Source organism: Mesoplodon bidens, assembly GCF_964165515.1.
Source record: "Mesoplodon bidens genome assembly, chromosome: 3".
NCBI classification, from domain to species: domain Eukaryota; kingdom Metazoa; phylum Chordata; class Mammalia; order Artiodactyla; family Ziphiidae; genus Mesoplodon; species Mesoplodon bidens.
In genome coordinates, this window is record NC_138178.1 from 163,544,326 (window position 1) to 163,556,784 (window position 12,459).

The following is a 12,459-nucleotide window of genomic DNA, read 5'->3' on the forward strand; positions in this document are numbered from 1 at the left end:
AGAATAATGGAAATCATCCAATCAGATCAGCAGACAGAAAGACAAATGAAAAAAAAATGAAAGCAATATACAAGACCTATGGGATAATATAAAGCATCCCAATCTATGCATAAGAGGGATCCCAAGAAGGAGAAGAAAAAGGAAAGGGGATTGAAAATATATTTGAAGAAATTATGGCAGAAAATTTTCCAAACCTAAAGAAGGAAACAGATATCCAGGTACAGAAAGCACAGAGGGTCCCAAACAAGATGAACCCAAACAGACCTATACCAAGACATATTATGACTAAAATGGCAAAAGTTTAAGACATAGGGAGGATTCTAAAGGCAGCAAGAGAAAATAAAGAGTAAATAACAAGGGGACACCCATAAGGCTCTCAGCTGATTTCTCCACAGAAACACTGCAGGCCAGAAGGGAGTGGCAAGATGTATTCAAAGTCCTGAAAGGGAAAAACCTGCAAAACAGGATACTCTACCCAGAAATATTATCACTTAGAATAGAAAGAAAGATAAAGAATTTCTCAGACAAGCAAAAACTAAAAGAATACAGCAATACTAAACCTATCCTAAAAGAAATATTGAAAGGTCTTCTCTAAATAGAAAAGAAGCAAGAATCTACAGGAAAGAGAAAATCACAATTGGAAAGTAAATCAAATAAGCCAATAGACAGATTTTTAAAAAATCAAAAAAAAGTGTGAAAGCAATAACTACAATGAACATCAAAAGGATAAACACAAAGATGTAAAAGATGACATCAAAATCATATAATGTGGGGGAGGAGAGTAAGAAATGTAGATTTTTTGTAGATTGTTTGTCTCAAAGTCTCTTTATTCCTTTGCTCGTTCTTTATTTTGAAATGCTTGAGACATGTCAAGTGGTTTTTTTTTTTTCTTTGTGGCCACACTGCACAGCTTTCAGGACCTTAGTTCCCTGACCACAGATAGAATCCAGGCCCCTGGCAGTGAAAGCACTGAGTCCTAACCACTGGGCCACAATGGAACTCCCGATTATTTTTTTAGAATGTGTTTGAGTCTATAGGACTACCAGTCTAAAGCAAAAAGATATAGTAATGAGTTAACATACTTGAAAAACAGAGTGAAAAACAGAGTAACCACAAATCAAAAACATACAACAGATTCACAAAAACCAAAAAGAAGAGAACATAAGCATAGTACAAAAGAAAATCATCAAACCACAAAAAGAAAACAAAAAGGAACAAAGAAGAAATACAAAAACAACTGCAAAACAAGGTTTAAAATGGTAATAAGTACATATCTATCAACAATTACCTTAAATGTAATGAACTAAATGCTCCAAACAAAACACACAGAGTGGGGAGGGGATAAATTAGGAGTTTGGGATTAACATATATACACTACTATATATGAAATAGCCAACAAGGACCTATTGTATAGCACAGGGAACTATACTCAGTATTTTATAATAACCTATAAGGGAAAAGAATCTGAAAAAAATAGATATATGTGTATGTGTAACTGAATCACTCTGCTGTACACCTGAAACTAACAAAACATTGTAAATCAATTATATCAATAGTTCAATTTAAAAAAAGAAAATCATATGTACTCTCAAGTACAGCTGTAAATAGTAATTATGCTCCTAAGCCTGAAAAATCTCACCCAAAGCCTTAAAACAGTGTGAAAAACATAAGAAAAGTCTCCATGATACTAAGGAAAAAAAAAAAAAGGACACAGAATGGCAGATTGCATACAAAAAACAAGAGCCTACAATATGCTGCCTACAAGAGACCCACTTTCAGGCGAAGAATACAATAAGTCCCCTATATACGAACAAGTTCTGTTCTGAGAGTGTGTTCGTAAGTCCAACAAAGTTAGCCTCGGTATCCAACTAACACAACTGGCTATACAGTACTGTACTGTAATAGGTTTATAATACTTTTCACTCAAATAATACATAAAAAACAAACAGAAAAAATAAAGAACACATTTTTAATCTTACAGTACAGCACCTTGAAAAGTACAGTAGTACAACAGCTGGCACACAGGGTCTGGCATCGAGTAAACAGGCAAGAAGAGTTACTGACTGGAGGAGAGAGAGAAGGTGGGAGACAGTAGAGCTGAAGGGTCGTCAGCAATAGGAGATGGAGGGCAAGCTGCCATTTCACTCACACCTGACGCTGATGGAAGGCATGTTCACATCTTTGAAAGTTCACAACTTGAAGGTTCGTATGTAGGGGACTTACTGTACACACAGAGTGAAAGTGAGGGGATGGAAAAAGATATTTCATGCAAACAGAAATGACAAGAAAGTGAGGAGAGCAATATTCATGTCAGACAAAATAGGCTTTAAAACAAAGGCCATAAAAAAAGATAAAGAAGGCCACTATATAATGATAAAAGGATCAATACAAGAGGAGGATATTACACTCGTTAACATATATGCACCCAATATAGGAGCACATAAGTAAGTAAAACAAATACTAACAGACATAAAGGGAGAAATTGACAGGAGTACAATAATAGTAGGAGACCCCACTCATATCAATGGACAGATCTTCCAGACAGAAAATCAATAAGGCAATGGAGATCCTAAATGACACAATAGACCAATTGGATTTAATTGATATTTTTAGGACATTACATCCAAACAGAATACACATTCTTTTCAAGTGCACATGGAACATTCTCTAGGATTGACCACATACTAGGACACAAAACAAACCTCAACAAACTAAAAGGATAGAAATTACTTCAAGCATCTTTTCTGACCACAACAGCATGAAACTAGAAATCAACCACAGAAAGAGAAATGAGTAAAAATGATTACATGGAGACTAAACAACATGCTACTAAAAAACCAATGTATCAATGATGAAATGAAAGAGGAAATTAAAAAATACCTTGAGACAAATGACAATGAAAACACAATCATACACAATCTATGGGATGCAGCAAAAGCAGTTCTTAGAGGGAAGTTCATAGCGATACAGGTCTTCCTCAAAAAACAAGAAAAATCTCAAATAAACAACCTAACCCACCACCTAAAAGAATTAGAAAAAGAACAAACAAAACCTAAAGCCAGCATAAGAAAGAAAATAATAAAGGTCATGGAGGAAATAAGTATGATAGAGATTTTAAAAAACAATTGAAAAAAATCAATAAAACCAAGAGCTGCTTCTTTGAAAGGGTAAGCAAAATCGACAAGCCTCTGGCCAGGCTCACCGAGAAGAGAGAGGACCCAAATAAACAAAATAAGAAATGAAAGAGGAAAAATAACAACCAATACTGCAGAAATACAAAGAACTGTAAGAGAATACTATGAACAATTATATGCCAACAAATTGGAAAACCTAGAAGAATAAGTTTCGGCAAACTGAAGTCTAGGACCAGATGCCTTTACTGGGGACTTTTACCAAACATGCAAAGAACTTATACTGATCCTTCTCAATCCCTTCCAAAAGACTGAAGAGGAGAGAACACTCCCAAAGCCATTCTATGAAGCTGTCATTGCCCTAATACCAAAACAAGACAAAGACAATACCAAAGAGACTTCCCTGGTGGTGCAGTGGTTAAGAATCCACCTGCCAATGCAGGGGACACAGGATCGATCACTGGTCCAGGAAGATCCCACATGCCGTGAAGCAACTAAGCCCATGCACCACAACTACTGAGCCTGTGCTCTAGAGCCTGCAAGCCGCAACGACTGAGCCTGCTCTCTAGAGCCCGCAAGCCGCAACTACTGAAGCCCACATGCCCTAGAACACACGTGCCACAACTACTGAGCCCACGTGCCACAACTACTGGAGCCAGCGTGATCTAAGGCCTGTGTACTGCAACTACTGAGCCCGCGTTTTGCAACTACTGAAGCCTGCATGCCTAGAGCCCGTGCTCTGCAACAAGAGAAGCCACTGCAATGAGAAGCCTGCACACCGCAACGAAGAGTAGGCCCTGCTCATTGCAACTACAGAAAGCCCGCGTGCAGCAACCAAGACCCAATGCAGCCAAAAAATAAATTAAAAAATAAATTTTAAAAAAGAGACAATACCAAAAAAGAAAATTACAGGCCAATATCTTTGATGAATATAGACACAAAAATTCTCAACAAAATATTAGTAAACTGAATCCAACAACACATAAAAAAGATCATAGGCCTTGATCAAGTGGATTCATCCCAGGGTCACAAGGATGGTTCAACATACACAAATCAATCAACATGATACACCATAACAAGAAAAGAAAAGAAAAAAGAAAAAAGAGAAGGGAAGGAAAAGAAAAGAACAGAACAGAACTACATGATCACCTCAATAGATGCAGAAAAAGCAGTTGATAAAATGCTTTTGGATGCTTCAACATCCATTCATGATAAAAACTCTCACCAAAGTGGGTATAGAGGGAACATATCTCAACATAATAAAAGCTATTTATGATAAACCCACAGCCAACATAATTCTCCATGGTGAAAAGCTGAAAGCCTTCCTGCTAAAATCTGGAAGAAGACAAGGATGCCCACTCTCACCACTTCTATTCAACACAGTATTGGAAGTCCTAGCCACAGCAATCAGACAAGAAAAAGAAATAAAAGGTATCCAAATTGGAAGAGAAGAGGTAAAACTGTCATATGCAGATGACATGATATATATAGAAAACCCTAAAGACTCTACACAAAACTACTAGAACTGATAAATGAATTCAGCAAGGTAGCAGGATACAAGATTAACATACAGAAATCTGTTGCATTTCTTACATTAACAACGAAATATCAGAAAGGGAAAGTAAAAACACATTAAAAAATATATAAATTTATTTATTTATTTATAGCTGCATTGGGTCTTCATCGCTGCGCATGGGCTTTCTCTAGTTGCAGCAAGTGGGGGCTACTCTTCATTGTGGTGCGTGGGCTTCTCACTGTGGTGGCTTCTCTTGTTGCGGAGCATGGGCTCTAGGCATGCAGGCTCAGTAGTTGTGGCTCACAGGCTCTAGAGCAAAGGCTCAGTAGTTGTACGCATGGGCTTAGTAGCTCTGCGGCATGTGGGGTCTTCCCGGACCAGGGCTTGAACCCATGTCCCGGGCATTGGCAGGTGGATTCTTAACCACTGCGCCACCAGGGAAGCTCACACATTCTCTTTTAAAATCACATCAAAAAAAAATAAAATACTTAGGAATAAACCTGACCAAGGAGGTGAAAGACTTAATATGCTGAGAACTATAACACACTGATAAAGGAAATTGAAGATGACTTAAAGAATTGAAAGATATACCATGCCCTTGGATTGGAAGAATTAATATCATTAAAATAGCCATACTACCCAAAGCAATCTACAGATTTAATGTGATCTCTATCAAATTACCCATAACATTTTTCACAGAACTAGAACAAATAATCCTAACATTTATGTGTGACCATAAAAGACCCAGAATTGCCAAAGCAATCCTGAGGAAAAAGAACAAAGCAGGAGATATAACTCTCTCAGACTTCAGACAATGCTACAAAGCTACAGTAATCAAAATAGCATGGTACTGGGACAAAAAACAGACATGTGGATCAATGGAACAGAACAGGGAGTGTAGAAATAAACCCACACACCTACAGTCAATTAATCTTATACAATGGAGAAAAGATAGTTTCTTCAGCAAGTGGTGTTGGGAAAGCTGGGCAGCTGCATGTAAATCAACGAAGTCAGAGCACATCCTCACACCATACACAAAAATAAATTCAAAATAGCTTAAAAACTTAAGTATAAGACATGACACTGTAAAACTCTTAGAAGAGAACACAGGCAAAACATTCTCTGACATAAATTGTACCAATGTTTTCTTAGGTCAGTTTCCCAAGGCAATAGAAATAAAAGCAAAAATAAACAAATGGGACCTATGCAAAATTAAAAGCTTTTGCATAGCAAAGGAAACCATAAATAAAATGAAAAGACAACCTATGGACTGTGAGAAAACATTTGCAAATGATTCGACCAACAGGGCTTAACTTCCAAAATATATAAACAGCTCATAAAACTAAATAACAAAAAAATGAACAACCCAATCAAAACTTGGGCAGAAGACCTAAACAGACATTTCTCCAAAGAAGACATACAGATGGCCAACAGGCACATGAAAAGATGCTCAACATCACTAATTATCAGAGAAATGCAAATCAAGACTATAATGAGGTATCAACTGATACTGGTCAGAATGGCTATCATCAAAAAGTCTACCAATAATAAATGCTGGAGAGGATGTGGAGAAAAGGGAACCCTTCTACACTACTGGTGGGAATGTAAATTGGTGCAGCCACTATGGAAAACAGTATGGAGGTTCCTCAAGAAACTAAAAACAGAGTTGCCATATAATGCAGCAATCCCACTCCTGGGCATATATCCAGAGAAAACTCTAATTCGGAAAGATACATGCACCCCAATGTTCATAGTAGCACTATTTACAATAGCCAAGACATGGAAGCAACTTAAATGTCCATCAACAGATGAATGAATAAAGAAGATGTGGTATATATACACAATGGAATACTACTCAGCCATAAAAAAGAATGAAATAATGCCATTTGCAGCAATATGGATGGATCTAGAGATTATCACACTAAGTGAAGTAAGTCAGAAAGAGAAAGACAAATACCATATGATATCACATGTGGAATCTAAAATATGACACAAATGAACTTATTTACAAAACAGAAACAGACTCACAGACATAGAGAACAAACTTACGGTTACCAAAGGAGAAAGGGGGTGGGGGAAGGATAAATTAGGAGTTTGGGATTAGCAGATACAAACTACTATATATAAAACAGGTAAACAACAAGGTCCTACTGTATACCACAGGGAACTATATTCAATATCCTGTGATAAACCATAATGCAAAAGAACGTGAAAAAGAATACATACATTTATATATAACTGAATCACTTTGCTGTACACCAGAATCTAACACAACTTTGTAAATCAACTATATGTCGATAAAAAAATAAATAACTAATATATTCAAAGATTAGAATATTTTGTATATAACAGGTGAAGTATTGGTCTTTCTTTTTAAAAGTAGAAAATTTTACAGAAAGGAAGATTACAAGGGTCTTTGTGGCATAACTGTAGAACTAATTGATCCAGAACAAGTTTCTAACTGATCAGTTTAGTAATTTATGAAAAATGGAGATATTAAAAGCATAAATTATCTTATTCAAGAAGAAAAAGACATCTGGAAAGCTGGCTTAGCAATTGAGGCCCACTGAGATCCAATAAACCCAATGATTTTGATCATTTTTACAAATTATACCAGGGTTGTGAAGATGTGACTGACCAAGTCTATTATGTAGTAGTCATAGTGATCAAGGACTGGTAGATATGTCCTAAAGAGACCTACTATCCTCTCAACATTTTGCTTGTGGAGTTACGGCCTTCGTTTAAGTTTTCTATAGAGTTGAAAGAAAACAGCAAGATAGGGGATTTCAAAAACAGTTGGCAAATTAGATCACTGCCAAAGAAAAGGGCAGAAGGGCTCTACTAACATGGAACAGACTCGGCTTCTCTCTTCTTTCTAGATTATGCCCTGCTGAGGCAGATGTGCTCCCCCTCTCAGTCCAGTTACTTCTCGGCTCCTCTTATTTACCATTCCCTCCTCAAATTCTTCCTTTCTGCTTTATATGCTTTATATGTTGAATTAAAACTTTTTGCTCATCAGAAATTTCTGCTACAGGACTAAATCCAACTATTTCAACTACCACAGAATAGCTTCTTCTTAATTCTGAACCATCTAAGCCAACTCAGATAACCCAAGTGAGAGAAAGGTGCCTGGAAGCAAATAATATGGTAAAAGTGAGTATCTGCTTTATGTATAAATGCATTTTGAACAATACACAAATATATTTTAGTATTTTTCCTAAGAGATTAAATTAATTTGAACAAGACAATTACTTAAAATTGTTTCTTTTTAAAATATAGAAACATACCTACTTGGCCAGTTGCCACTATGTTGATAAATTTGGGGTGCTGATTTACAGTGAGGCACAGAATATCATCATTATGTTCCTGATAAAAACTCTGAGTCCCTAGAAAAAAAAGAATTTGAGAATTAAATCTGAAAACTTTAAGGTGAAATAGTCAAATGCACTTACACAGAGTAATAAACTGCTGTGTTTAACTTACTTGCTTATTTAACACACATACATGTATATATTTTTTGTGGCCGTGCCGTGCGGCTTGCAGGATCTTAGCTCCCTGACCAGGGATCGAACCTGTGCCCCCTGCAGTGGAAGCGCCAAGTCTTAACCACTGGACTGCCAGGGAAGTCCCAACACATATTTTTTGAGCACAACATATACACTTCATCCTAAGGATGGAAACATGACCAAGAAATCCTTAAAGTAGCGAACCCTGAAAGGCATAAACCATGTAATACAAGGTTGAAGACATCAAGTGCCACAAGAGTTAAAGATCAAAATGCTACGGAAATTTGTAGCAGATTCTTCTTCTTATGAGCAGATGGCACTTCTGGACTGACACAACAGATTCTGTAAATGTGAATGTGAGTGGGGAAGGGCCTTCCAGGGAGAGGGATACTTGAAGCAAAGGTACAAAGGCAGGAAAGTACTGGGTATGCATATAGATGGCTCATTTGGCTGAAGTGTAGGGTAACAAAAAAGAAAAGTAAGAAACAGGTTGGGCAGGCAAATTGGAACTAGAATTACAGAGGATTTTGAAAACAAGCCTATTATTAAATTTCATATTTATTCTGTAGTCAGTGGGGAGGTACTGAAGAATCCTGATCAAAGAAGTAATGTGATTACTCTAGCAGCAGTGATAGCGAAGAGACCTTAGCAGACTGTGACTGTGCAGGAGGCAGTAAAGGTGGGCTTGTGCAAGTAAAACGGAGAGGTGGGAAATGAGGTCAGGACGGTAGACTGGGTCCAGATGATAGAGTAACATCAGTACTAGGTCCTCCGAAAAGCAAAACAAAACCAAAGAAAACATTTAAAAAATGTCATTTAACATATCTAACATTAAAACAACTTCTCGAAGTGAAATGCGCTTCATATTTCCCAGGGCTGAGAGTTCAGTTAAAGGAACAAACAAGTAATTATATGTGCTGTTGGCTAAATTAGTAGATCAGCTAATAGGTCAAGACTCCTTAGACTGTAAACATAGCAGTGTATCTCCATAATGGTGAGAGGCCAAATAACCAGAACTGGAGCAGGTGCTTAGTCTTCCCTCTGCCATCTCTCGCTACATCCCATCATTAGAAAGATGATTAATTAAAAATCAGGAAATTAAAAATAAAGAAAATTACAAGGATAAATATGAAAGTGTATTTATACTTTTATCCCTATGTAATTTGTCTTTTGTTATCGTCCCTATTCTCTTTGAAGGATAAGTGAAGCCTCAAAGAGGATTTTCTTTCTAAGAGGTATTTTTTTTAAATGACCCAAATTATTAAATGGAAAATTGCCATTGATTTGTGTAATACTGATAAATCTTTTTCTTAGGGCAACTAAAACAGAAATATCATATTAATTATTAATACTGACCAGGGGTTGGGGGATTATGACTCACATAATCCACTCTACCTAATTAGAATGAAGCTACCAGAGGAAAAAGCCAGACATGTTTGGACTAGATAATCTATATCTTTACTTCTTTTAGACTTTTATGAAGTTTACAACTATATGTAATAAAATAGAATTCAAAATTAATACTGAGTATTACTAGTAAAATTATCACATCATTGGTCATCAAATGATGTTCAGAGAACTTTCTTTGCTTTTCAACAATCCAATCAGTTAAATAGAAATCAGGAAATATTTTCTCATTTTCTTGAATCTAACAAGGTATCATCAGTCAAGTCACCGGCAGGCAGCTTTCTTAGTTAACCTCCTTGGCTTTCCGAGGGCTCAGTGTGAACACTGCCACTCCACCCCTCTCCCTAGCAATCACTCACCCAACGTGCTACTTTCAGTCACTAACCGTCAGAGACAACCATCCAAACCATCCACTTTCGCGTTTAGGTTATGGGGAAATAGAATAAAGTCACAAACGGTTTCACTATAAAACGTGCTTTCAATATACAGTAATCCTTTACTTCTCATCGAGATCTTTGAGCACTTTGCATTATGAAATCCTTTTTTGCTGTGTTAAATATCTTCAAGACTGTAAATTTGTTACTTAAAATATTACTAGAAAGTTCTACAGTATGAAATATTTATATTCTAGATTCACATATTTTAATTATTTATATTTTTAACAAAGAGTTTTAAGATGCTAAATTAAAAATTCTAAATTTTAAAAAGTGGGGAATGGAGAATCAGGGTTTCCTACCTGTAGCAATGTTGTGCAGAATTCCCACGGATGCAGTGTGATAAATTATATCATCACCATCATTTAAATAATGAACATTATTCCTACAGTCTCTGCCTCGATAGCCAAAAACAAGCTCCAACACAAGGTCCTATAACAATGATAAAACCATTATACAATTCCTCATGTCTAAATGTTCACCACTATTTTGTTACATAGAGTACTGGTGTCTTCAGTCAAAATGGAGGATGCATTTTTGATGTTTTATAAATTTCAAACACAAAATTAACCTAGATATACCTCTCTATGTAACCCGTTTTGGGCAGCTGAAACACACATTCCATACTTTTCTACATAAAGTCATAAAAATGAAAGGAGAACCACAAGGTCATCTGATTCCAAGAATTTTAGTTCTTAAGATTTCATGTTAAACATTGAGATACTTCTTGTGTCCAAAAGAAGAATATTTCGGTTTGTGTTAAACTAGTCAAAATATTTGATCTGCATACGTAACTCAGGATAACTTACGTCCAAGTGATGTACTTTCAAGGATCCAGACAGTATATCAGCTTTGTGCACTAAGCAGGCTGTCTCTGATAACCCATGCTAAAGTTCTAGCAGATAATTCTGCTACTCCAAGTGTCCATTTTCACCCTGCGAGGCTGAGTGGGGTAGGAAGTACAACAATCACCCTCCCACAGCTTTACACCTTGTTTTAGACCTCACTTAGCACAGTTTGCTTGTTGCTGCTGATACTGAGATTATGAAGTGTCTTCCTTTTTTGCTCAATTATTGTGCAAAGGTTTCTTTGCTTCGAAGCAGAACCTTCATTAAACCCTACAGTGAATACACCACATGGAGTAAAAGTTCCTGATTTGGTGTAAGCATTAAACCTTTAAGTTATAAATTCAAACTGCTAAGTATAAGACACTGCCAAAGTGCCTATGCTTCCATAAACCACAGATCATTCCATACATTTACACTTAGAAGTTTTCTGAGATACAGTTCAATTTAGGGTATCATTCATAGAAAACTAAAAGAAAGACTAATAAAAAAAGGAACAGAGGATATCAATCCAAGACTCAGATTTGACAGTTAAGCAATCAATTTTTATAACCAAACAAAAAAATATTCAACAGTACATTTATTTTCATAAAGAATAATGAAAAGATTTAGATGTTTTCCAAAAAGGAAACAAACTAAACCTGTATATATTTTAAGGTACCAATTAACACCGGGGAGTGGGATTTTCCTCACCTCTATGGGTCTCTTTTTCTTGCCGACATTGTTGGTCTGGAGTTTCACTGGCTGTGGCGGGGCCCTGCTCACAGGAGGCCTGAAACAGGGAAGTGGGAAAGAGGAAAGGAACCCATCACTGGGTGCCTTCACTGAGCTTCTCTCACCTGCCCTCCAGAGGCAAATGTCTCTGACACACCTTCACAAAAATGAACCCAATCTGTGTTTCTCACTAGACTCCACCCTCTGTATCTTGATATCTTCTAAAGCAGAAAGGTGGAAAGAAAATATTAGAACTTCTATTCATTTTTCTTTTAACTTCTTTGGTGTATGTTTCATAAATGTAACTAATGTAATAGCACAAGAACAGATAGATGATAAAAATATACAAATGTTAGTTTTACACACTCAAAAACTTCTAGATGGGGTACATTATCAACAAAGCCTAGATTACTGCTCTAAAGTAGCTACCTCAGTACCTTGCACATGGCAGGTACTCAATATATTCTTCTTGAATTTTGAAAATATTTGTATAAACTTTCCATACTGTTGGCAACATAAGTCATGTGTGAGTTCAAATCTGTACTCTTTACCTGCTCCTCTGTGCCCTTTATCTTCTCTTCTTCTGAGGTCCCTAGTATGGTTATGGCATCACCTTCAGTTAGTCAAGCAAGACATTTTACAGTTACAAAGCACTGTAAACCATACAACACTCTGTAAAAGGTTATTACTATTGTCTCCAACTCCTTCTCTTCCCTTATTCTCACTATTAACTACATATTTTTCAACTTTACCTACATAGTAGCTCTCAAATCTATCCCTCTCCTTCTCTGTTTCCATCACTAGTTCAGGATCTATTTATAATGAATGTGTCATTAGGTGTACAGAGTTCCCATTTTCTATTATTTAAACATGGAGACTCTTCCCTAAAAAAAAAAACCCTTTGTT

The 12,459-nt window shown here is 36.4% G+C and overlaps 1 protein-coding gene across 2 annotated transcripts in view; it reads right to left on the bottom strand.

Moving 5' to 3' along the window:
• EML5 (EMAP like 5) overlaps positions 1-12,459 on the bottom strand; it is a gene marked incomplete at its 3' end in the record, with an annotated part of 166,907 nt that overhangs the window by 22,624 nt on the left and 131,824 nt on the right. Inside the window, exons 28-30 of one of the 2 annotated variants that reach the window (XM_081228976.1) lie at positions 11,533-11,611; positions 10,297-10,426; positions 7,935-8,033 (exon numbers count right to left, since the gene is read on the bottom strand). In XM_081228976.1, coding sequence (XP_081085102.1) covers positions 7,935-8,033; positions 10,297-10,426; positions 11,533-11,611 — 308 coding nt within the window. Of the gene's footprint in view, positions 1-7,934; positions 8,034-10,296; positions 10,427-11,532; positions 11,651-12,459 lie in introns of both variants that reach the window. The other variant, XM_081228975.1, reaches the window with a different exon arrangement.